The 21,861-nt window shown below is 36.4% G+C and overlaps 2 protein-coding genes and 1 pseudogene across 4 annotated transcripts; all 3 read right to left on the bottom strand.

The window, feature by feature from the left end:
• Window positions 1–3,482: 3,482 nt before the first annotated feature.
• LOC144654639 (QRFP-like peptide receptor) lies at window positions 3,483–6,044 on the bottom strand (annotated as a pseudogene). The gene is made up of 2 exons (XR_013570957.1): window positions 5,966–6,044; window positions 3,483–4,639 (listed from the first exon to the last, which is right to left on the bottom strand). The product of XR_013570957.1 is annotated as a QRFP-like peptide receptor (transcript).
• Window positions 6,045–10,926: 4,882 nt separating this feature from the next.
• LOC144654039 (QRFP-like peptide receptor) lies at window positions 10,927–11,961 on the bottom strand. Its single transcript, XM_078514155.1, has one exon. The coding sequence runs from the start codon at window positions 11,959–11,961 to the stop codon at window positions 10,927–10,929; it is 1,035 nt and encodes a 344-aa protein (XP_078370281.1).
• A 2,093-nt stretch (window positions 11,962–14,054) lies between these two features.
• Window positions 14,055–17,646, bottom strand: LOC144654219 (neuropeptide receptor 22-like). Of its 2 annotated transcripts, none has more exons than XM_078514307.1 (2): window positions 17,387–17,646; window positions 14,055–15,567 (listed from the first exon to the last, which is right to left on the bottom strand). In XM_078514307.1, the coding sequence occupies exon 2, from the start codon at window positions 15,481–15,483 to the stop codon at window positions 14,392–14,394; it is 1,092 nt and encodes a 363-aa protein (XP_078370433.1). In that variant the 5' UTR covers window positions 15,484–15,567; window positions 17,387–17,646; the 3' UTR covers window positions 14,055–14,391. The 2 variants fall into 2 exon arrangements, with proteins under 2 accessions (XP_078370433.1, XP_078370434.1); XM_078514308.1 differs by lacking the exon at window positions 17,387–17,646 and adding an exon at window positions 16,014–16,037 and having other exon boundaries at window positions 14,055–15,561.
• Window positions 17,647–21,861: the final 4,215 nt, after the last annotated feature.

The following is a 21,861-nucleotide window of genomic DNA, read 5'->3' as shown; positions in this document are numbered from 1 at the left end:
ATTAAAACAAGGCGGATGCTGTGTTGTTTATAGCGCGAGCCCGTAAATTACAAGCCGGGAATAAACAAATTTAAACAAACAGAAACGCTTTAAACACTTACATCAAGCTGCCTTTACATTAAGTAGCCCAGAGGTGAATCAGTGTTAAAAAATAAACATTGCTGGAACTGTACAAATCGCCAGAGATTAAAAAAAATCGAAAAAGTTTTGAATTTGATGCGTACGTGACAAACTCAGCTCAGTGCAGCGGTGTCAATTGCAATTTTTGAACCAATCACAGGCTGGAAAATTGAAGCTCGCCCTAAGGCTCGAGATCGACCTCGAAGGAGAAACCCTTTATTGTGTGCGATATATTTACGGCTTGTTTTTTGTCTGTCCAGTTTTACGTGATAAAGTCGAGCAACCATCCACAAACAATACTGCGGCCTGTGTGGGAAAAAAGGAAACAAAAAAATGGTCTGCTGATTCTCAGTTTAGTAACAACCCCGGTCTTATGATAAAGGAAAGTCAAGGGGTTTTTTTATCTGTGTTTCTTTCGTCTTGTCAGACATCTTCTGGACTGAATGTGCTAATATTTACTTGATCAAGTTATTGAGTTATTAAAAAAGTTCTTTCTATATTTTTTAAAAAAATTTTTTTTGGTATCCGCATTTTGTCATCCGCCTTTTCTCATCCGCCATCCGCCATCCGCCATCCGCCATCCGCCATCCGCCATCCGCCATCCGCCCCCCGCCATCCGGTCCGCTTCAGTCTTACAGAGACCCGTACGAGTTTCTTTATTTTCGGTTCGTAATTTGCGAATTAGCGTAGACGGCGTTATTATGCTTTGAGCAAGAAGGCTACAATTCGTAGTTCGGTCGAATAAATAGTTAACGTTTGTGAGCTGAAATGTTTTTATACAGCCTGTGTTTTATATAGTTTAGTTTTCGCAGTTTTGTACCTTTGAAAATTTATCATGTGGTAGGACTGCTGTACTAATCATTTTAGCAGTTTTTGCAAGCAGTTTACGTACGGCAGATAAATCGAGTTCATTCCTAAATATTTATTCGGTAACTGCGTAAAAATATACCTTATCTTCGTTTCGCGGACGAAATGAATCGCTGTTTTTGCTATGAGCCTGGTTTAGTTCAAGTGACAATGCTTTAATTTTTGCCCGTGGCTTTCACAGATTTCTTTAGTGAGCTGAATGGTAAACCGATGAAAACACGGTAGCGCCGCACATTCGCATGTTTTCTAATGCATCGGCACTGCTGTTAAAAATGTTTCGGCGGTTTCGGATACTTGCTTCGGGCTTCGCATATGTTTTGCAATCATTTAGTATGAAAAACGTTTCTTTATTTCCATTTACCCGGTTTGCTTTTACTTGCAGAACAAATTTCCGTGATAAGAATATGATTCAGAATCAACCGAAAGGGAACTAAACTCGCGTAAAATTTAGCCGCTAATGCGAGAAAACCGGAAATAAAATTGCCTCTGGCCCGCGTAGCTTGGCAACGAGATACTGTAATGGGCCCTTAAAGGAAGCCCTACCCTGGTGAGGGCAAAAGGCGGTAGCGATTAAGCAGTTCTGTGTCGAGTCCGTCGAAAACCACGATGGATGGATAAATCTCCCAGGGGGTTCCCAGAATGTTCAACGGTTGTACCCCCACTGAAATATCCTGGCCAGCTTATTACTTTGGTTTGAATATTTACTGGGGAGCAGCCTAAAACTTTTATTGTCTAGACAATAATTTTTTTTGTCAGTATTCTGTCTATTGCGTCTAAGTCTTTCTCAGTCACTTACCACGCTGCATGTAGAACATATGCAAGACGATTTCTTCTGTTTTTTCCCTTTTTTCGTGCTGCCGTCCTTTAGCACGGTAATAATTCTGCATAAGCACAAACTTCAATCAGGCTGTGCCTTATGTTTTTTTTTTTTTTTTTCAAAAAATCTTTCAAAGATATGAGCGCCTATCAGAGCTACTGGTATTTCAACAAAGGCCTTTTTAAAATGAAAAGGTCAAAATTAATTCCCAGTTCACACCAGCGTTTTTCCAGGGGATAAAGGATAACACAAGAAGAAATTAATGAAGTGCTTGCACTGGTTGATATCTCACCACAAATTAGCCATCTACAAACTTGTACGTTCTTCTTTATCCGCGTCCACTTGTTAAACACGTCTTATTCAGCCTGCTTCTTTACTGGTTCCCTTCATTTATTGACTCTTTAGTCCTTTCTACGAAAATAAGCTAAGCTATAATTAATACATCGATCTTGCAAGATATTTGTTTGTTTAATGCACTTATTTGCCACCAGGTTGATTAATGTTACATTGTTATGTGTTATAAAATAACGAAAAATGAAAGACTTGTATCTCATCTTCCTCTAAAATTTTTATAAGCTTTTATAGAGTTGCAACACTGTTTAAACGAAGGGAAAGGTTGGGGGGGGGGGGGGGGGGGGCGGTAGTTGCATAGGCCTGTAACTGTTAACATTTTAGAGCCTCAGCGAATGCTAGAAATCAATTTGGCATGATACGCCGCTACTTTTGCGTTGAACTTGATGGAACTTGGTGGAGTTGCTTCGTCGTTATCCCTTTGGAGGGGGTTAACAATTAATTTCGCTATCATGCGAAAATCGGATCCAACAATTGTTTTATTAGACGTTGTAAGTGCCCAGTATAATGCTAAAAGCATAAGTTTTATGTTGACGCAATAAAACCCGGTCAAACACACATTTGCAAAAACTGCTTTGGTGTCAACGATACACTTGAAAACTTAGAAAAATGATGTATGGAATTTTTGTGTTTTTTTACCTGACGGCGCTCCACACGAATTTCCTGTTAGCCTTTTAAATCACGTACCGATAGCGGGCGAGTTCCTTGTAACGAAGTGGTTCGACATCCATCACGAGCGCTTCAAGCGCGCTTTTTGTGTTTTGTGCTTTTCCCAATTGTTTTTCGTTACTTTCGTGAATCTGGATATACATGTATCAATCATCATTTCGATCTCTTTCTCACTGGCTAGCAAGAGAAACTAGCAAGGGTGGAAAAGGCAGCGTTTGCACGATCCCGCCATTTGCTATATCTGTACTCCATTATCTGTAAAAATGACATGAATTCTGCATGTATAATCCTACAGAGTGTTTTCATGACAGCAATGTTGGAGGAGTCAACCAATAAAAGATATTTGCAAAAAAAAAAGTTTTTCCCCAAAGGAAAATCATTTTATTGTTTCACTCCTCCAAAATGGCCGCCACGAACACACTCTATTGTCTGTATATTTGACATTGAAATTCAATGGCAACGTGATTTAACTGAATATTCTCAACCCGATCGGGATAGAGATAGAGGCGACAATTAATAATGATATGCACAGTCTGTATCACGTTTTGGTATATTTTGGTTTTCCTTTTCCACATAGTAGCATAACCCATGCTCGAGCGTTTCTGTGTTGAGCGACCAGCGAAACTTGGCAGACTAATAGTTCTATAGGTGACACATTAACAGTTGTAATCAAATTCTGTTACCATTGTTTTAGTTTATTCCTTGTCCCATTTATCACAAATTTGCTTGAATGTCACAAGTTCCGGTGGGGACTCCTCTTGCTGTGTCGATATGCCAGTCGGCTTACAATGTGAACACAGTCTGCTTAAGAAAAAAAATTGCAGATTTTGCATGCGCAGAGCTTGCTTAAAATTAGTACTAAATGCAAATAATATCATCGGATTGATCACTGTGCTAAGCGATGGTAAAACAAAATAAGCAAAACCTACCATGAACTTGCACCTGTCTTTGATAAAAGCATTTGGCAAAGTACTTTTAAGAATAATGTACACGCAAAAGAAAGAATAGGAAATGAAAAACGCTAAAACTATCGATTTAAATATCTTCATGATATTTTTAGTTTGATTATTTCTGTTCTGTTGGGACCTGCATATTGTAAAGCCTAGTTTTAGTCTTTTGTTCAATGCGCGCATGATAGAGGAATAAAGGATGATAATCGTAATTAAGGGCATGACCACGAATAAGCCGTAACCGGTAATACTGAAGATCGTGGGGGCAAAGCCATTCCACGCAAATTTACAAAACTTTTCCTGACCAACCTCTTCCACTCGAAAATAGCATAATATGGGAATATAATATGCTATTGATATTAACCATGTTGCAAACAATAATGCAGCCCTAAACTTTTGTGTAATCAGCGTCGCTCTCAGTGGAAATATAGTAGCGATGAATCTGTCGACAGCGATCAACACCAAGCTTAGAGTGGACACTGTAGTTGACACCAATCTAAAAAATCCTCCAACTTTGCACCCAACAGTTGCCAGAGGTTCTTGGAGTAGACTTCCACTATTTGTGATGATTTCATCAGTCAGATACAGCGGCCAAATGGTAAGACTAGTAAGAATGTCAGAAACCGCCATGTTGACATAGTAGTAATTGGTGCTTGTTCTCAGGCTTGGAGTTTTGTACACAGAGAAAATCACCAGAATGTTTCCAATTAATGCCGCTATGCTTATTATAGCCATGGCCGTTGTAAAGAATATAGAAACGGCGTTCGTTGCAAGCCGGAAATTCATTGGGATCGACGTAAGAAGAGTTGTTCATGATGATCTTTCTTGTTTAAGTTCTGTTTCAGCTCTGTCCACCCGTCTCCAACTATAACACGAAACGCAAAGATAGTCAATTATACCTTTTTCTCTGTTTGTTCTCTTTAGTTTCTTGTGATGATCTTAGACTCCAATTTCAACGAACTAAAAGCTGTGCTTTCTGTATAAAGTAAACTATCGTAATAATCTGTGTGCTGATTATTTCTGTACCGTATCTAATTCAGGAATGAGCTACCTGAAGTTCGACGTTGAAATCATTTTAATTTGGTAGATTTGGATTTAATGCGACCTTAGCCGCATTTTCGATCTTGGCAAGTCGAATTTTTGACTGAGTTTCAACAGTTGCTTTATATGCCGAACTTAACAAATGTGCCGGGCAGTAAATGTTATCTTTCCAAATTTTTTGTAGCTATTTAGGCCGTTTGCTTTCTTTTAACTTTGCATAAACTCCAAACGATTTAGGCTAAAAAATGTGTCGCTATATTTATATGCGATTTCTCTTCCTTTTTTAGCGCTTTGAGCTTTTCAGTTCCATACTGTACAAACAACTGTTCTATTTTTCCCATTGCTATGCATTTCTTTTGTTTTTAAGCTACAAAATTTCCGTGGTAAATAATGACTACAAAATGAATAGCTCGTTACCTTTTTTGATTGATAGGTTTCGTGATTGTCAGAAGTAATAAGATATTCATCACTCTATATGTTTCGTCGTCATTTTGCACTCATTCGTATATTCGGGACTGTTATTTGAAGCACGATCGAAAAAAAAACCGATTAAAACCGTAATACTGTTTGATTTACGTACCTTTTTAACCATGGAACTTTGTTAAAAGCCTGTAAAATGTTGCCTTCTAATGTCTATATAACCAGCGAAACAGCTTTTGCAATACGTAACGGGAAAATGATCACAAAAATGGAAATGATGATAAAAAGAAAATAACATATCTTGGTCGAAGTAATATTGGACTGAATGGATAGATGTTTCAGTAGGTATATCAAGCCGCACAACGTTTAAATAAACATTGTAAACATTATTGCGTGATCTGTGCGTCGTTGTGGAAGTCATTAAGTTTAATTACCAAATGCACTTGTTTCTCGTTTAAAATTCGATAAGCTAGCTGGTAAAGCAAACTAAACTTCCCACAGATTTTGCTTTCTTTAAATCCCGCAAAACGATTAAAAGTTCTACAGCTTTTTAACTTACTGACAAGAAGACTATTGAGAAACCTTATAATAATGCGTAAAAATTAAAATGAGCGCCTTTTTATACCAAATTGCAAGACGGCATAAAAACAGCGACTCGAACATTGTCATCCTTTAGGAAGAAAAAGAGATAAGAAGGTTCTATCTGCAATTAATTGTAACGTATACTCACCTTAAAACTCCATAGAACTGACCATTAGAAGTGATAAAAATTTTCCCCATGCAAACAGCACAACACCCATCAATGCCTGACCTCCGACTGATTGACAATTAGATAAGATTTTCCACACATGGAATATTGATCAGGTAAAGCTTGAATTTGAAATAAATGGAAATATTCCCTTTGCACTCTTTTCGAGATATTGAATTTTCATTTTTGTTTTAATTTGAAGTTAATTGTGCGCCTGAAGGATATAATTTCCGCTTTCACTATAAAAAACATGATCAGATTAATAAAAAGTGGAAGCTGAACGCACTACAAAATGACGTGCTCGCGAAAATAAAATAATGGCATTGTTTAATTATCTTGACAAACATTATAAGACTGTCCGACTCAGAATATGAATAATCGTTGGACAGGCACCCTCAATCGAAAATCCTGAAACTTTGCCTGAATAACACCTTTGGGGAACTTTGTTCGAAAATATTATTCTTTTCTTCTTGGCATTTATACTTTTCGAGAAATTAAGAAAAATCAAAAATAGTGATTTTAGCTCATTAAATATGCAAAAAATATGCGTAAAATTGGCAAAGTTCTCGGTGTTGCTATCAAACCAACTTTCAATGCCATGAATCGAAATAAACTTAGAATAATACTTTATCTTTCTTCTTTCAAGCAACAGACCCTTTTAATTTTTTCTAGCTATTTTGAGATTTCCATCGCCTTTTAAAATATTGCTCTATCAAGCACTTCGGTAAACGGCAAAAAATGATAAAAAACTTTAGAGGCCAAAAAAGCACCGTATGGTCGGTATGTCCGATATCAAGTCCAACTAAACACTGTGCAAAAGCTCTATGTCTTTACTATTAAAATATCAAATAAAAAATCTGGGCACTCAAGATTCACACCGATAAGAAACGCAACTTCACGATGTATTCATGCGTAATTTGCATAATGCTTATTATGAAAGATAATAGTTGAGTGCATGTAGGTCTTGACTCTTCTCATGATGCTAAATGGCAACTCTAGTGGACACTGCCATAGTAAGAAGGCTCGTTTGGGGAAAATAGTATAGTGACATTTAGCCAGTCAAAATCACTTTGACGCAGATAGATATTGGAGACTGCCGTATTATTGCAATACAACTGATACAACCCAAAAAGGAAGGAAAAAAGAAAAAGAAAACGTTGAAAGAAAAACTATTTTTTTAAAAATAGATATTTTTAATTCTGTCAAATACCAACCTATGTCATACTTCAAATGTGTGTAAGAGAATTCTGTTAAATCTTACAAATCACGTGTGTGTGACCACTTTTTGTAAGATTTAACAGGATTCTCGTTACCATACTTCAGCAAAGTTTACACACATTTGAAGTTGAATGGAATTAAATCTTGAATCGCCAATTAAGTGGCAGCTGATTGGAAAAAGAATTTGCTTTCTTGACAAACTTTCACGTTTTAGGTGCAGAAAAAATTCAGAGATCATAATAACACTACGTGCAGAGAAACACGACTTTTCTTCTATGTTAAGTTCTTTTAAATGCAAAAAAATTGGGGAAACTCTGGTACGCAACTGCGTACTTCGCGTAAAGGCAGGTACGCCCCTGAATCTGAGGTCAGTGTTACGCAGAATTTGCAAGACAAATCGAACATGATTATAGTAATTTGCGAGAGGAAACGAAAGCAGATAAATGAGAAATTTTGACTTTTAAACCAAAAATTTCGGTATACTTCCAATACTTTTTTTTGTTGATTTAATTCGTTTTGATCGTTATGTTGAGACTGTCGGCTTCCTTTTTATTTTTTCTCTAGGCTTTTTGCCCGAATTCCGAGCATTTTGCTCGAAAAAATTCCGGTGCTGGGGGGCATCTAGGGATTTTCGTACCTCAAGAATGCCAATAGCGCATGACAGCTTGCCCCAAACACCGGAACACGCTTGGTAATCGCTGGCGGACAGGGAAAGCAATATGTTCTGTGGCGACAGAAGTTGCGGGTCATAAGTCCTCTTTTACCCGGGGTGACCGAGGAATAGATAGCAGGCAATCTTGCTTTGTGTTTAAAGAAACGGGCATACTGTTCCAGCTGAATCACGTAAGTATCAACATTACTTTCTGTTATTTAATTAAAAAAAAAAAAAAACAGGCCCGGCCAGGGGGTTTGGTATACAGTATCTTACAGTGCTTTTATGAAAAAAAATTAATGGAAATTTGCTAACATTAGCGCTTCTCCTAGCAGTGTCTTAACCCATTTACCATTGCATTTATAAATTTTAGATTCCATGTCCGTTTGCAGTGCAATTAAAATCAAAAGATATATTTTTGCCATCAGCACAAAGCAAAAAAAAAAAAAAAAAATACGATAAAAACACTAATCTTTGCGTCGACGAGAACGACGAAATGCAGGAAATCATATCTAAAAAGGGCGGCCCATAATAACCAACGAGTAATACCAGGACATTTTTTTCTTTTCATTATTTTAATTTCATGAATGTGTCATAAAATTGCAACGCCAGTAACTAGCTGTGCCTAACATGTGCCCAAACCGTGCATAAACTGTGCCTAAACTGTAGCAAGATAGTGCCTAATTTGTGCTTCAACTGCACCAAATCTGTGCCTTATAATCATAATTATGATTTAGTGTTGGTATTTTGCTTCAGGCCCCTCGTTCGCTAAAATAAGAAAAAAAAATAATAATCAAACCATAATTTAGTACTTCCTTACTTCGCAGATTTGCAATCATAACAAATTTTCTTTGTTTGATTACAACTGAAAATATTCTCCTTTGCACCATTTGCCTGTTATTTAAATATCACTTTTTTGAAATCTTAACTTTATGATGTGCCTGCAGGGTATAACTTAAAATACAATATTGGCACTGTTTATCTTGTCAAACATTAATAATCCAAAATCACAACTGGATAATTTAAAGAAGCAGCTGAACAATTAGCCAGTGCCATTTGAAACTTTTTGATCAAACAGAAATTTCGATTTAATAAGATATGAAAAAAAAAAACAGAAAAGGGAATGTAATAACTGTAGCTTAGACCAGGATGGACAGAAGTTTTCCTTCGAATGATGACCGAAAAGTTGTGTTACTGTCGATATAAAGGATGTTAACGGTTTGAAAGTAACATTTTCAGATTCAACCACTGCATCGCACCAATCAAAAAATGGTAATTCACTTGCCTTGACAATTTTTTTTCATCACAACAACAATTTTATTCAAGGCTACCCTAACCAAAGTATAAACCATACATACGGAGGAGGTGAACCCCCGGATTAACAAGCAATAAAAGTAAAAAGGATAAAGAGTGGTCCGTGTGAGAGCACTTCATCCTAACCCGGCCTTTATTACTTTTCAAAAAGGCGCTAAGGATAACCCACTGTCACGAGTAACATTTGTAAAGGTTTATTTAATCAAAACTCACCGAATAAGACTGAGAAAGATAGGTTCTGGTACAATAAATGCTAATACCTTACTGTAATAATATTAGCCTAAATATTAAACTATATATTAGCTATTTTTGTTTAGTTGCGCGATCAACAACATAACTCCGATCATCTCTATAAAATTGTTAAAACAAATTTAACGTTACTCATTATAAATTCACTTCAGACTGTTTACATTTATGTTACAGTGAGTCCATCAGCTCATAGTTAAGCAGCCAAACCTCCAAGGTGCAAACATTCTTTAAAAAACACCGCGTAAGATCTTGCATTATTACACAATGTACCGTATATACCTAATTGAAGAAACGTTGAACCATGAAAAGCATAAACCATGAAATAAGACCGAAAAGGATTCCTTGGTAGACAGCATTGGTAAGCTTAGTAATATTCCATTTATTTATAATCAAGATATTTTCCTTCTTAATTGGAGAGCTTTAATAGCATGATTTATTCAAACGTTCTATTCGTATGTTCATTCTGTCACAGAGGACAATAACTTTTCCCGATTTGCCAGTAAGCATTTATGTCGCATCGATTATGCTTTATGCTTTTCATGGGTCAACGTTTCTTCAATCAGGTATATAACTGTTCAGTTATTCTAGGTCTACCCGGGGGGGGGGGGGAGGGTACTCCCATATGTGGCCTATATAGGTAAGTGCCGCCCGATAGGGTATGGTTTTTGAGGTTCTCGGTCCTTAAATAGGGTATCATTTTTGCTCCTTTTGGCAATGTGTTCCCGGTGTGATCCTTAGATAGGGTACCTAAATTCTATTAGCTAAAATAAACGCCCAGCTAAACGAAAAAAAAAGAGGTATCTTAAAGCTGCATTTTCTGTTCAGGTATTAGTAAAGAGATTTTAATAAGATTTGCGTCTTGCCGTGCGCGGTCAGCCGTTATTCGTTGGGTCGTCACGGAACGCTTCTCCTCCCCTTGAATAGGGTGTCATTTTTCGGTTTTGAGCCTTAAAAAGGTATCAATTTTCGCTTTCTTTAACCTTAAATAGGGTCAGGGTTTAAGAACCTTCGCGGCACACCCCTATCCGAAAATTATGGGAGTACCCCCCTCCCGGGGGGTCTACCGACGGACCTGTAACATTGAGTGTCAAACGTATTCATTACCATATTCCCCACCTTATTTTTTTCTTAAACATGGGACTACCTGTAGAGCGATTTTCACTTGAGTATCGAAAATAATTCGTATTTGCTTTGGTTTAGTATTTGAATGCTGGGTGATCGGCTTAAAAAAAATAGCGCGAGTTTCTTAACCAGTCATAAGTAAAATCAAAACCACCAGCGACTCGCTCAGGCACGTTTTCCCACAACATGTATTTGTTTAGAGTTTTGATTGATTCACTGATTTGTTTGTGTTATTTTCATTGGCCAGAATAAAAAAAATATTGTTATTAATGCCGTCTTCCTTCGATGCTTTAAAGGTACCTAGGCTAGCAAAAATAATAACAAAACAATGCTTGAATTTTTAAGCGCTATTGCAAACAGGATATTTATAATATCGACCTTTTCATATTTAACACTTAGTCTTTTTATAAGCAACTAGTTCTGGAAGGAATTCGACATCTTTTTGTGGTGTCATCGTTTCATCTTTGCAGAATGAACGAAATATGCTGTACGTAAAAGGGCGTCGACAAGGCAATGCTCTACGAAAGTTAGTGCTAAATGCAAACAAAATTACCGGATTCGTTGCTGTACTAATCAATGGAAACAGATAAGAAGCAAAACCTTCGATCAACTTGCACCTGTCTTTGATAAGAAGTTCAGGGAAAAACATGTTAAGAACTAAATAAAAGTTAAAAAGAAAAAACCAAGTGAAAAACACAACAACAATCGATTTGAATATGTTCATAATGTTTCGGTTCTGCTTATTTCTATTTCGCTGTGTGCTACTGGCGTTGAATTCTGAGTTTAGCCTTTGGTTCAAAACGCGCATGATGCGGGAATAAAGAATGATTATTGCTGTTAATGGAATAACTTCCAACAAGACAATGCCAGTAAAGTGGTATATCATGACTGCGAGGTCAGTCCATGCCGATTTGCACAATTGTTTCTCACCGACTTCTACAGTCCTAAAATAGTACAAGAAAGGTATACAATACGCTGTCGATATCAACCAGGTTGCAAACAGTAAAGCCACCCTTAATGTTCGTGTAATCAGCTTCGCTTTCAAGGGAAATACAGTAGCGACGAATCTGTCAACGGCGATCAGGAACAGGCTTAGAATAGACACTACTGTTGATGCCGTTCTAAAAAACACTGTCATTTTGCATTCAGTAGAGGAGCCTTGGAATAAAATTCCACTGCTCTCGTCAGCAAGGTACATTGGCCAGGTAGTAACACAACAAAGTAAATCAGAAACCGCCATGTTGACATAGTAGTAGTTGGTGCTTGTTCTAAGGCTTGGAGTTTTGTACACGGTGACAATGACCAAAATATTTCCAATGAAAGCTGCAGAGCTGATAACAGCCATGGCCGTTGTGAAGAATATAGAAGCACCGAGCCGGCACGAAGCTTGATCATCGATACTGATGTGAGTGGAGTTGTTCATGGTGATGTTTCTTGTTTATAATGTCCTGCTATCTTCTTGGTCCTTTTTAACCCATATAGTACAACAGTGAAATGCTTCCTTGATAAATGTTCTTTTGGCTCTTTTTCTCTTAAGTTTGTTACGAAAATAACTCCAAGGCAATCAAGAGGAATACAACGTCCATTTGTGGTTTCTCTGTGCTTCGATTTTGTTTTTGAGCTTTATGTTTTTTAGTAAAAAAAATAATCAAAGCATCGGTTCCATTCGCTGATTGCCACACATCTGTTGTTATGTTAGTCCTAAGAATTGTGTGTCAATTACACAGTAGGTTGCCTTACTCTCGTTACATGCTTGCTTGATGAATATAGTGATGTTTTCATTACTCGGATGTTTGCCACTGTAGGCTAATGGATTTCTATTTTCTAAAGCTAATTCTGTGTGCAAAACTGCCATTGCAAGGAAATGTAAAATATATTGCTACAATTAAAAAAGCCACCATATGCAAAAAACAGACATAATGACACGAATTATGACACCTGTTAAAATGTTCTTTGTCTTTTTTGAATAGCGCAGTTGACAACGAACAACACTTTTATTACTCGACTTTCCTATAAAGCTTTTAACAAAATCATTTTCTTGTGATCTCTTGTGACTCCATAAGATTTCTTGTAGTCCTTTTTTGCCATAAGAAACTATTAATTTTGCAAATAGATTTTAATCAATGCCCCCAGAGTTATGCACACCTGTTTCAAAGAAAAAGTTAGGTAAGTGGTAAGTTAGTTCACAGTTTGAATATCCTATTAAAATGGTATTTGGACACATGGGAAGTAAAATTAAAATGTAAATTTGCTCCAAAGATTACGGGAATAAAATAAAATGAAATAAAATAAATCTCCTCGAGGTGTTTCCATCTATCCCTATAAGCCCAAGAGCCATTTAATCAACAACATGTTTGGCCAAGTTTTGAGGTAATTTGTTTTTCAAGGATTTTCTACTTTTGTTTTTCTTTTTTTGGCTATCGGATAAATGAAGGGATTTTTTAAAATTGTTATGAATCATTCAAGATTGTCGCTACCCTTAGTTTACATTTATGTGATTGTCTGATCGACCACGCTACGTTTTCATCTGAAAGCTATACCTTTTGATGTAATATTTTAAATTCCTCGATGAAAAATTATTTTATTCCCGTTTTTACACTGGATAGCTTAGAATTAACATTTTTGTAACACACGCATAGTTTTACTTCAATCTTCGATGTATTTAAATAAGTGATGGAGCATTTGCTGATATTGTGTTTACTGAAAGCCGAATACAAATTTGAGCTTTTAGGATCCGGATATTACGTGCCCTTGCATTATGATTGATGTGGCGATATTGGGTAATCTCTTGGACAGAAAACACACACACTGACCATATTTGGCGATCGACTGCTAAACTCCCCACTCTCAGTTAAGAAAAACGAAAATGATAAAAATCATTTTCTGTTGAAAGAACAATTGGGCGAAGTAGCAACAAACAGGCTTGCATGTTTGTTCATTTAGCATCTAATTTGTAAGGTATCAAAACATCTGTGCTTGTTTTTTACTCTTCTTTGATAAACTTAACGCAGAGCTGAATCGGCCAGTGGATTAACCTTTGCCACCTTCAAATTTAGACATTTCCATTGCTTATTAGCAACTACACAACTATACACCATCAACTAGAACTACTTATGTTTCGAAACTGTGGTATAGAAACCGGTTCACTGGTGTACATAACCTGATCTAACAAGAAATGTGGTTTACTCTTTCTGCAAGGAAGGCGAAATATGGTCGATGGTTATCACGTTAATTTGTGCAATTCAACCTGAATTTACATTAGTGATAGACAGATACACACCTTTATTATTCAATGTCGCCCAGTGGGAAAGTAAGCTTTAATTTTATGTCTTTTCTTTTTTGACTTTCCTTACGCCGTAACGAACATTATCAGGAAAACTCAGATTCTCACTGGAGAGTATTCCGCCTTTTGTCCCGTGTTCTCGTCACCAGATTTCTATAAATTACTGACCAAAATTTCTGCAGAAGAGTTGCAATGCATTATATTTATTTACTTCACATTGTTGGTGTTTCTGTTCAATTTAATCTGTTACACATCTTAAAGAGAAGGCCTATTCAAATGCAAATGTCAGATTAAGTGATACAGTTTGTCGTTTTGGAAATACTTCATTTTACTACTACATTTATTCGACATTAAATATGAATTCCAAGCATACTGTCTGAACTTTACGTTCATCTTATTTTACTCTAATTAACTTTTTAACTCGAATGTGTTTACAAGCCAGCCTATTGTCGACTGCCGTTTTAGGATTGTCAGCCTTGAGTGCTTATTTTCTCTGAGACCAAAATCCTCCATAATTATTCTTTAAACTGTAAGTACACTGTATTTACAACTTAAAATTAACAGTAATTACTATTTTTGAAGTAGTCCTGTTTTCATGCTTTTGAGTATGCTAGGACAAACGCTGCTGTGGAGAGTCTTCTTATATGACACTAGTTCTAACAATTCGTTTTCTTGCTGTGATGATATGGTTCCTGCTTTACAGCATGCAGGCAATTTGCCAAACGCAAAAGGACACCCGTCGGGCAATGTTTTACGAAAATTGCTGCTAAATGCAAACAAATTTACCGGGTTTGTTGCTGTGCTAAGCAAAGGACTCAGATAAAAACCAAAACCCTCAATCAACTTGCACCTGTCTTTGATAAAAATTTCGGGTGTTAACATTTTTAAAAACAAATAAAGGCAAAACAAAGAAAACCACGTGAATAACAATACAACAATCGATTTAAATATTTTCACAATGTTTTGGTTCTGCCTAATTCTTTTTTGTTGTGTGTTGGTGCTTCTTGCGTTACACATTGAGTTTAGCCTTTCTCTCCAAACAGGCATAATGTGGGAATAAAGAATGATAATTGTAATAAACGGTGTGACGATGAACAAGGCAAAGCCGGTGATGTTGTATATCATGACCCCAAAGTCATTCCATGTCGGTTTGCACAATGTTTCTTGACCTATTTCTTCTGTTCTAAAGTAGTACAACAAGGGAATGCAATACATTGCCGATATAAACCAGGTTGCAAACAGTAAAATTACCCTTACGTTTCGCGTTATCAGCGTCGCTTTCAAGGGAAGTACAGTAACAATAAATCTGTCAAAAGCGATCAACACCAGACTTATAACGGATACTATTATGGATACCATTCTGGAAAAGATCGCCATCTTGCATTCAACAGAAGAACCTTGGAGAAGACTTCCACTGGTCTCGTCCGTAAGGTACATTGGCCAGGTAGTAATACAAGCAAGTAAATCAGAAACCGCCATGTTGACAAAGAAGTAGTTGGTGCTTGTTCTAAGGCTTGGCGTTTTGTACACTGTGACAATCACCAGAATGTTACCAATAACAGCTGCTGAGCTGATAATAGCCATGGCTGATGTGAAGAAGATAGAAACGCCGAGCCGGCACGAAGCTTGATCATCGAAGCTGATGTGAGTGGAGTTGGTCATTGTCGTAATTTGTGTTTGGCTTCGGCAGTCAAATGTTCATTGACAAGAGTTTTCTGAAGTGAATGGCTTTCAGAAGTTCTTTACCTGTCAAGACATTACAGATAGGACAGTGTCATTGAGAAAAAAAGAAGGATAAATGATGATGATGATGATAAATAAATAAATAAATAAATTATAAGCAAAAATAAAGCAATACTAGTTCGTTTCGCAGCGGTTTCTTGTGATGTTTTTTTTTTTAATTACTTTGAAGTTGCTCTTCTCTTACATGATAAGCATTTAAATTGCTTATTCAGCCAACAAAACTGATTGGCAGATTGTTTGATTTAAAATAGAATAATAATTGCTGACTGCAGCTGCAAACATGAAACAAAAAAATAATACCTTTGTTAGGTATTTCTGAACCGCGCTACTCTTAATAGATGCCGCGTTCTGCTGAATTTTAAAATAAATAGTCAAAATAACGTATCAAACAAGAATTTTATAACTCTACAATACGGTGTGATTTCGGCACTTTCATTCGGATTATCTACTTTCGGTCTTACCTGTGTTTAATTGTTTCTAGTTGAAATTCTCTTAACCTGGAAAGAAGGAATTTTTACGTAATTTCTTTCTTTAGTATTCTATTAATTTTTTTCATGGCTTTCTAAATCAATTAAGAGATAACAACAGAAAACATTATATAGTAATAATAAGCGATTTTTTTTTCAAATTTTCGTAAGAAATAATATGATTGACATTAACGCTTTCTTAATTGAAGAAGAACGTTGCTTATTATATCGCTTACCTTACAGATCGCTAACAGAGAGAGCCTTGGCTAAAGAATTTAAAACCCACCTTTAATAGACTCTCATTTGCGATTTTACTCTATGTCTGTTTACTCTGAGATTATATTTAATGTTCACGAAAACTACTAATTCTCATGAAAATTTGTGAAGTAAGTAAACAGATCAACATTCATTGAATCTATTTGTTTGACAGCTGTAGCTAGTGGGAATGCTATATCACGAAGCACGGACACGCTTTCTTCCCGGTGTTAAGGCCTGAGCCCATAAAATCACAACTTTATAAGTCATGATAAGTGGCTTTGAAAGAACTGTGGGAGCCTAATTATGGAGGAGAGGGGATGGGAGAGAAACCTTTGAAAAATGAGCTGACAACAAAAGATTCAAACAGACTGTGATATGGAATATACTGAAAGACTGGCGCTCTTGTAAAATATTTTAATCAGCGCTCTACTTGCTAATTTATTAGTCATCCATCTCTAAATATCTATTGTTCTTTTCGTTCGATGATCGATCGCGGGGTGCAATCGAGATTTACAGTATTTTTATATTAGAGTTAAAAATAAATCCTTTTTTCTAAGGATAAATTTGAATATAGGAAAAATTATGGTTTCAATTCAAGACCATTTTAACACCGTATAACAGTAAAATCTAGTAAATTGGCTAATTAAAGGGACTATGTCACGGGGATTTCGCAGATTTTTGGTGTAAACTGTTCTAATACAAGTGATAGCAACTTTCTCATGGAAAACACAATCTTTGAACATTAAACGTTATCTCAAGATATAACCTTTATTTGGGGATAGAAATCAAACTCCGGCTATAAATATCATTTTTTAAGGCGCGCGGAAACAAATTCAAATTGCAATCAGTTTCCATCCGACTTTTCCGCAGCCAAACGCGCTTTAAAACAGTTTAAGTGCTCTAAAATAGAAAATGTTTATAAAAATGGACCATTATTTTTAAGCTTCATACGACACAAATATAAATTTTGGCTATTTAAAAATCTGTTAAAATTCCGTAACCTTGTCCCTTTAACATAAAATATTTCTTAACTGATCGTTGTGTTCCGTTTTGATTTTGTTTGTGATGATTACAGCAAAGCTCTTTATTTGACTTACCTATTTTGGTTAGACTTGATGTTCTTGTGGAATAACTTTTGCTCACTGAAACTGTGGAAACGGAACCCGAGACGAAAAATATATTTGTCAGGATAAACGTCTACTGAAGGAAGTTAAAACTGCCTTAAATAAATATAATAAGGTATCCAGCAAGACTTTCGTGACTGAACAAAAGGGAGTTTACGTAAACCGCGACGACGTCACGGTAAAAAGAACGTCACAAAAGGACAGGATAAATGATCTGTACAACCGAGCTCTGCCGTGCGTTGGTAGATTCCAATTCGTAGCTGTCATGTGGAAAACCGATACGTGACATGACTACATTTTCCTTGTTTCTAAGAGTGACCTACGTCAGCGATTCATCAATCGTTTTTTTTTTTTTTTTTTGGATTAACCTGTTTTATTATACATTCAGCTGAGGACACTTTAATTTAAACCCCAACAGCTAAACACAAAGATCTAAGTATTTGAAATGCATGTACGTCGTTCTTGGCATCGCCGTCGTGGTTGCGAAACTCGCTGAAATTGGTAATCTCGGCGAATTCGCCTGGATTATCTTCTCGCCGTCTAAGCTTGTGTCTTTCTGTTCCAGTCAAGTTAAAATTCTATTAACACGGACAAAATAAGTTGTCACATGACCTGTTCTTTTACTCTAGAGATTTTTTTCCTTTATTGGAAACGATGTAAAATAAAATAAAAAACATTGGAGGGCAATAATAGCTGATTTTTGATTAAATCATTTATTACAGAGTGCTATCATGAGCTCTTTCTTTCCGATGAGTTCCTCGCGGAGACAATGACATGGGGATCGCTTACATCAGGAAAGATGACGCTATGGATTTTAGTTAAACGCATTCACCTAGACTATAACAATTACTAACTTAGTTAGCTATAAATGTAGAATTTTACCGTGACCCCGTGTATGCTAATAGGGTTACATATTGACAAATTCAAAATTCATAGAGCGAAAAAAAAATATCAACAGTCGCTAAATCAATCTATTCGACATGCCTATGTGTCATATAACTTTTACGTCGGATAATTCAAGCTGAGGTCTTTCATCTGTCAAAAATGATTTAAGATTGTTTTTTTTTTTTCAAAAAATAAAGCATTTTATGCCTTTAGGTAGATAAAAGTGCTCATCTGCTTATTCGCACTGAATAAAACACGTTTATAAAACACAATAACAAACGTTATATGCTGCAAATACAATATTATTTTACATTGAGCTATTTTCTTGACTGAGTGTAATGACAAGGAAGAAACGATAACACTTAATAGCAATAAAAAGTGCATAAAATGGTTGCCGCTTTTGTTAGAGTATATAAAAGGGGAATTCTCGAGCCATGGGGTCCATAGCATTACGCGGCTAGGAATATTTCTACTCCCCCCTGAATGGGATGCTAGTCCTTCCCAGCATTATGTCGCTGGTACCTATTTATACACCTGGGTGGAGATGGCCACTATTAGAGTAAAGTGTCTTGCCCAAGAACACAACACAGTGACCCCGGCCAGGGCTCGAGCCCGGACCGCTCGATCCGGAGTCCGGCGCACTTACCATTAGGCCACCGCGCCTTCCCTAGAATGCAGAGGATCTATTGTATGAAACAAATAGGCAACCATTACACGTCGCCAAATCCAAAATGGCGGCGCGAGAGAAATTTAAAGGCAATAATCTTTTCCACGTTTTGTTGCTTAAATGTTATTAATGTATCCTGTTTCTCCTATTAGACGTTATGCATATATACAAGTATGATTGCGTTGCTTTGGCAAAGCTCTGTTTGCTGGGATACTAAAAGACAAGACTACCATAATCTTAAAATATGGAAACCTTAAAGTATTATCCCAGCAAAGGTGAAATACAGTAGCAATGAATTTGTCGACAGCAATCAACACCAGACTTATAACGGATACTATTATGGATACCATTCTGGAAAATATTGCCATCTTGCATTCAACAGAAGAACCTTGGAGAAGACTTCCACTGGTCTCGTCCGTAAGGTACATTGGCCAGGTAGTAATACAACCAAGTAAATCAGAAACCGCCATGTTGACATAGTAGTAGTTGGTGCTTGTTCTAAGGCTTGGCGTTTTGTACACTGTGACAATCACCAGAATGTTTCCAACCAAAGCTGCTGAGCTGATAATAGCCATGGCTGTTGTGAAGAATATTGAAACGCCGAGCCGAAACGAAGCTTGATCATCGAATCTGATGTGGGTGGAGTTGGTCATTGTCGTGATTTGTGTTTGGTTACAGTCGGTCAAATGTTCATTGACAAGAGTATTCCGCAGTGAATGGCTTTCAGAATTTCTTTACCTGTCAAGACATAGCAAATAGGACAGTGTCATCATTTAAGAAAGAAAAATATATGGTTAAGTTGTGATGATGATGATGATGATGATGATGATGATGATGATGATGATGATGATGATGATGATGCTGATAACTAAGAAAAGATAAAGCAAAAGTTCTTTTCGCATGAGTTTCTTGTTATGTTTTTTACATTACTTTGAAGTTGTTCTTGTCTTGCTTAATAAGCATTTCTATGTAAAAATAAGAACATTGATGTTTATTCAGCCAACAAAAGATTAGCAGATTGTTTGATATAAAATGGAATAATTATTTCTGACTGCAGCTGCAGACATAAGCAAAATAAAATAATGATACCTTGGTTAGGTAATACTTAACCGCCCCAATCTAGTAGATGTGTTCTGCTGAACTGTAAAATAAATAATTAAAATCACGTATCAAACAAGAATTTTTTAACTGTACAATAGTGCGTGATCTCGATGCTTTCGTTTGGAGAATCTTCTCTGCGTCTAACCTGTATTTGATTTTTTTCTAGTTTGAAATGCTCTAAACCTGGAAAAAAGGAATGTTTTACATAACTTCTCCTTTAGTATTCTTGATATTCCATGATTTTCTAAATCAATTAAAAGACGACAACAGAAAACATTATATGGTAATAATAAGCGATTTTTTTTAAAAAATTTGCGTAAGAAATAATATGATTGACATTAACGCTTTCTTTATTGAAGTAGAAGATTGCACATTATATCGCCTATCTTACAAATCGCTAACAGAGAGAGCCTTGGCTAAAGACTTCAAAACCCACCTTCAATACACTATAATTTGCGATTTATCTCTAATCATACTTTAAGATTATTTTTAATATTCACGACCACTGCCTATTCTCATAAAAATTGTGATGTAAGCAAACAGATCAACTCATCAACATTCAGTGAATCTATTTGTTTGACAGCTGTAGCTAGTGGGAGTGCGTTATCACGTAGTCCAAGCACGGACACGCTTTCTTCCGGTTGTAAAGCCTGGGCCCATAAAATCACAACTTTATAAGTCATGATATGTGGCTTTGAAAGAACTTGTAAATGTGTGAGCTTAATTACGGAGGGGAGGGGATGGAAAGGAAACCTTTTAAAAAATGAGCTAACAACAAACAGACTTCGATGAGAAATATACTGAAAGACTGGCGCTTTTATAAAATGTTTCAATCTACGCTCTACTTGCTAATTTATTAGTTGTCCATATCTAAATTTCTATTGTTCTTTTCGTTGGAAGATCGATCACGGGGTGCAATCGGGATTTACTGTATTTGTAAATTAGAGTTAATAACAAAAGACTTTTCCTAAGAATAAAAATGAATACAGGAAAAATTATCGATTTAAATCAAACCATTTCAACACCGTATAACAGTCAAATTGGCTCATTAAAGGGACTATGTCACAGGGATTTCGCAGATTTTTTGTCTATAAACTGTTCTGAAAACTTTATCTTTGAACGTTTAACTGAAGATATAACCTTTATTTGTAGCCTGAATTTCAGACATCCCTCCTTGGTCGCCTACTCCCAGAAGAGACGTCTGAACACATTTGGCTCTAATGCCGTCTGGTGACGTCACTACACTTTGGTTTTAATTCATGCGGAAAAGTTTCTGTCGAGGCCATGAAATTGTGAAAGAAAAATCGCTTCAATAAAGGATTACAGGGCAACAAATTGTTTTAATAGTAAACTATTGAAGACTTGCGACAAATGAATGAGATTTTAATCGACTGCAGGCTATATTCTTTTACGGAACCGATTTAATCTGAACTGATTTGCTTTATCTCAGTATCTAGCGATCAAAATATAATATGTGACGCAGCGGACAAATACAACACACTCGTGAGTACTTAAATGAATCAATTTAGACGGTTACAGAGGCATCAAGAAACGGAATTCAATACAAAAATATCCTACTTGACCGTGGGAACTGAGTTCAGAAATCACTGGCTCATCGAGGCTGCAGGACATAAGCGTCGAGTGGCTTTGTTGACAAAACAAGAATACATGTACGTATAAATTTGGCAAAACACTGCATGTCGAAGCGACGAATGCCGCCAGCTTAAAACCTACCGGTTTCCATTACTATTCTTCATCCGTAGATAAATAATAAAGTAATAAACTCAAGGTAAAT

Source organism: Oculina patagonica, chromosome 5, assembly GCF_052425735.1.
Source record: "Oculina patagonica isolate OP01 chromosome 5, crgOcupat, whole genome shotgun sequence".
NCBI lineage: Eukaryota > Metazoa > Cnidaria > Anthozoa > Scleractinia > Oculinidae > Oculina > Oculina patagonica.
Note: the sequence above shows the minus strand (reverse complement) of the source record. Positions and strands in the feature narration are given on the sequence as shown.

Coding starts and splice junctions, on each gene's coding strand:
- LOC144654039 (XM_078514155.1), bottom strand. CDS start 11,961: ATGAACAACTCCACTCACATCAGTATCGATGATCAAGCTTCGTGCCGG.
- LOC144654219 (XM_078514307.1), bottom strand. CDS start 15,483: ATGACCAACTCCACTCACATCAGCTTCGATGATCAAGCTTCGTGCCGG.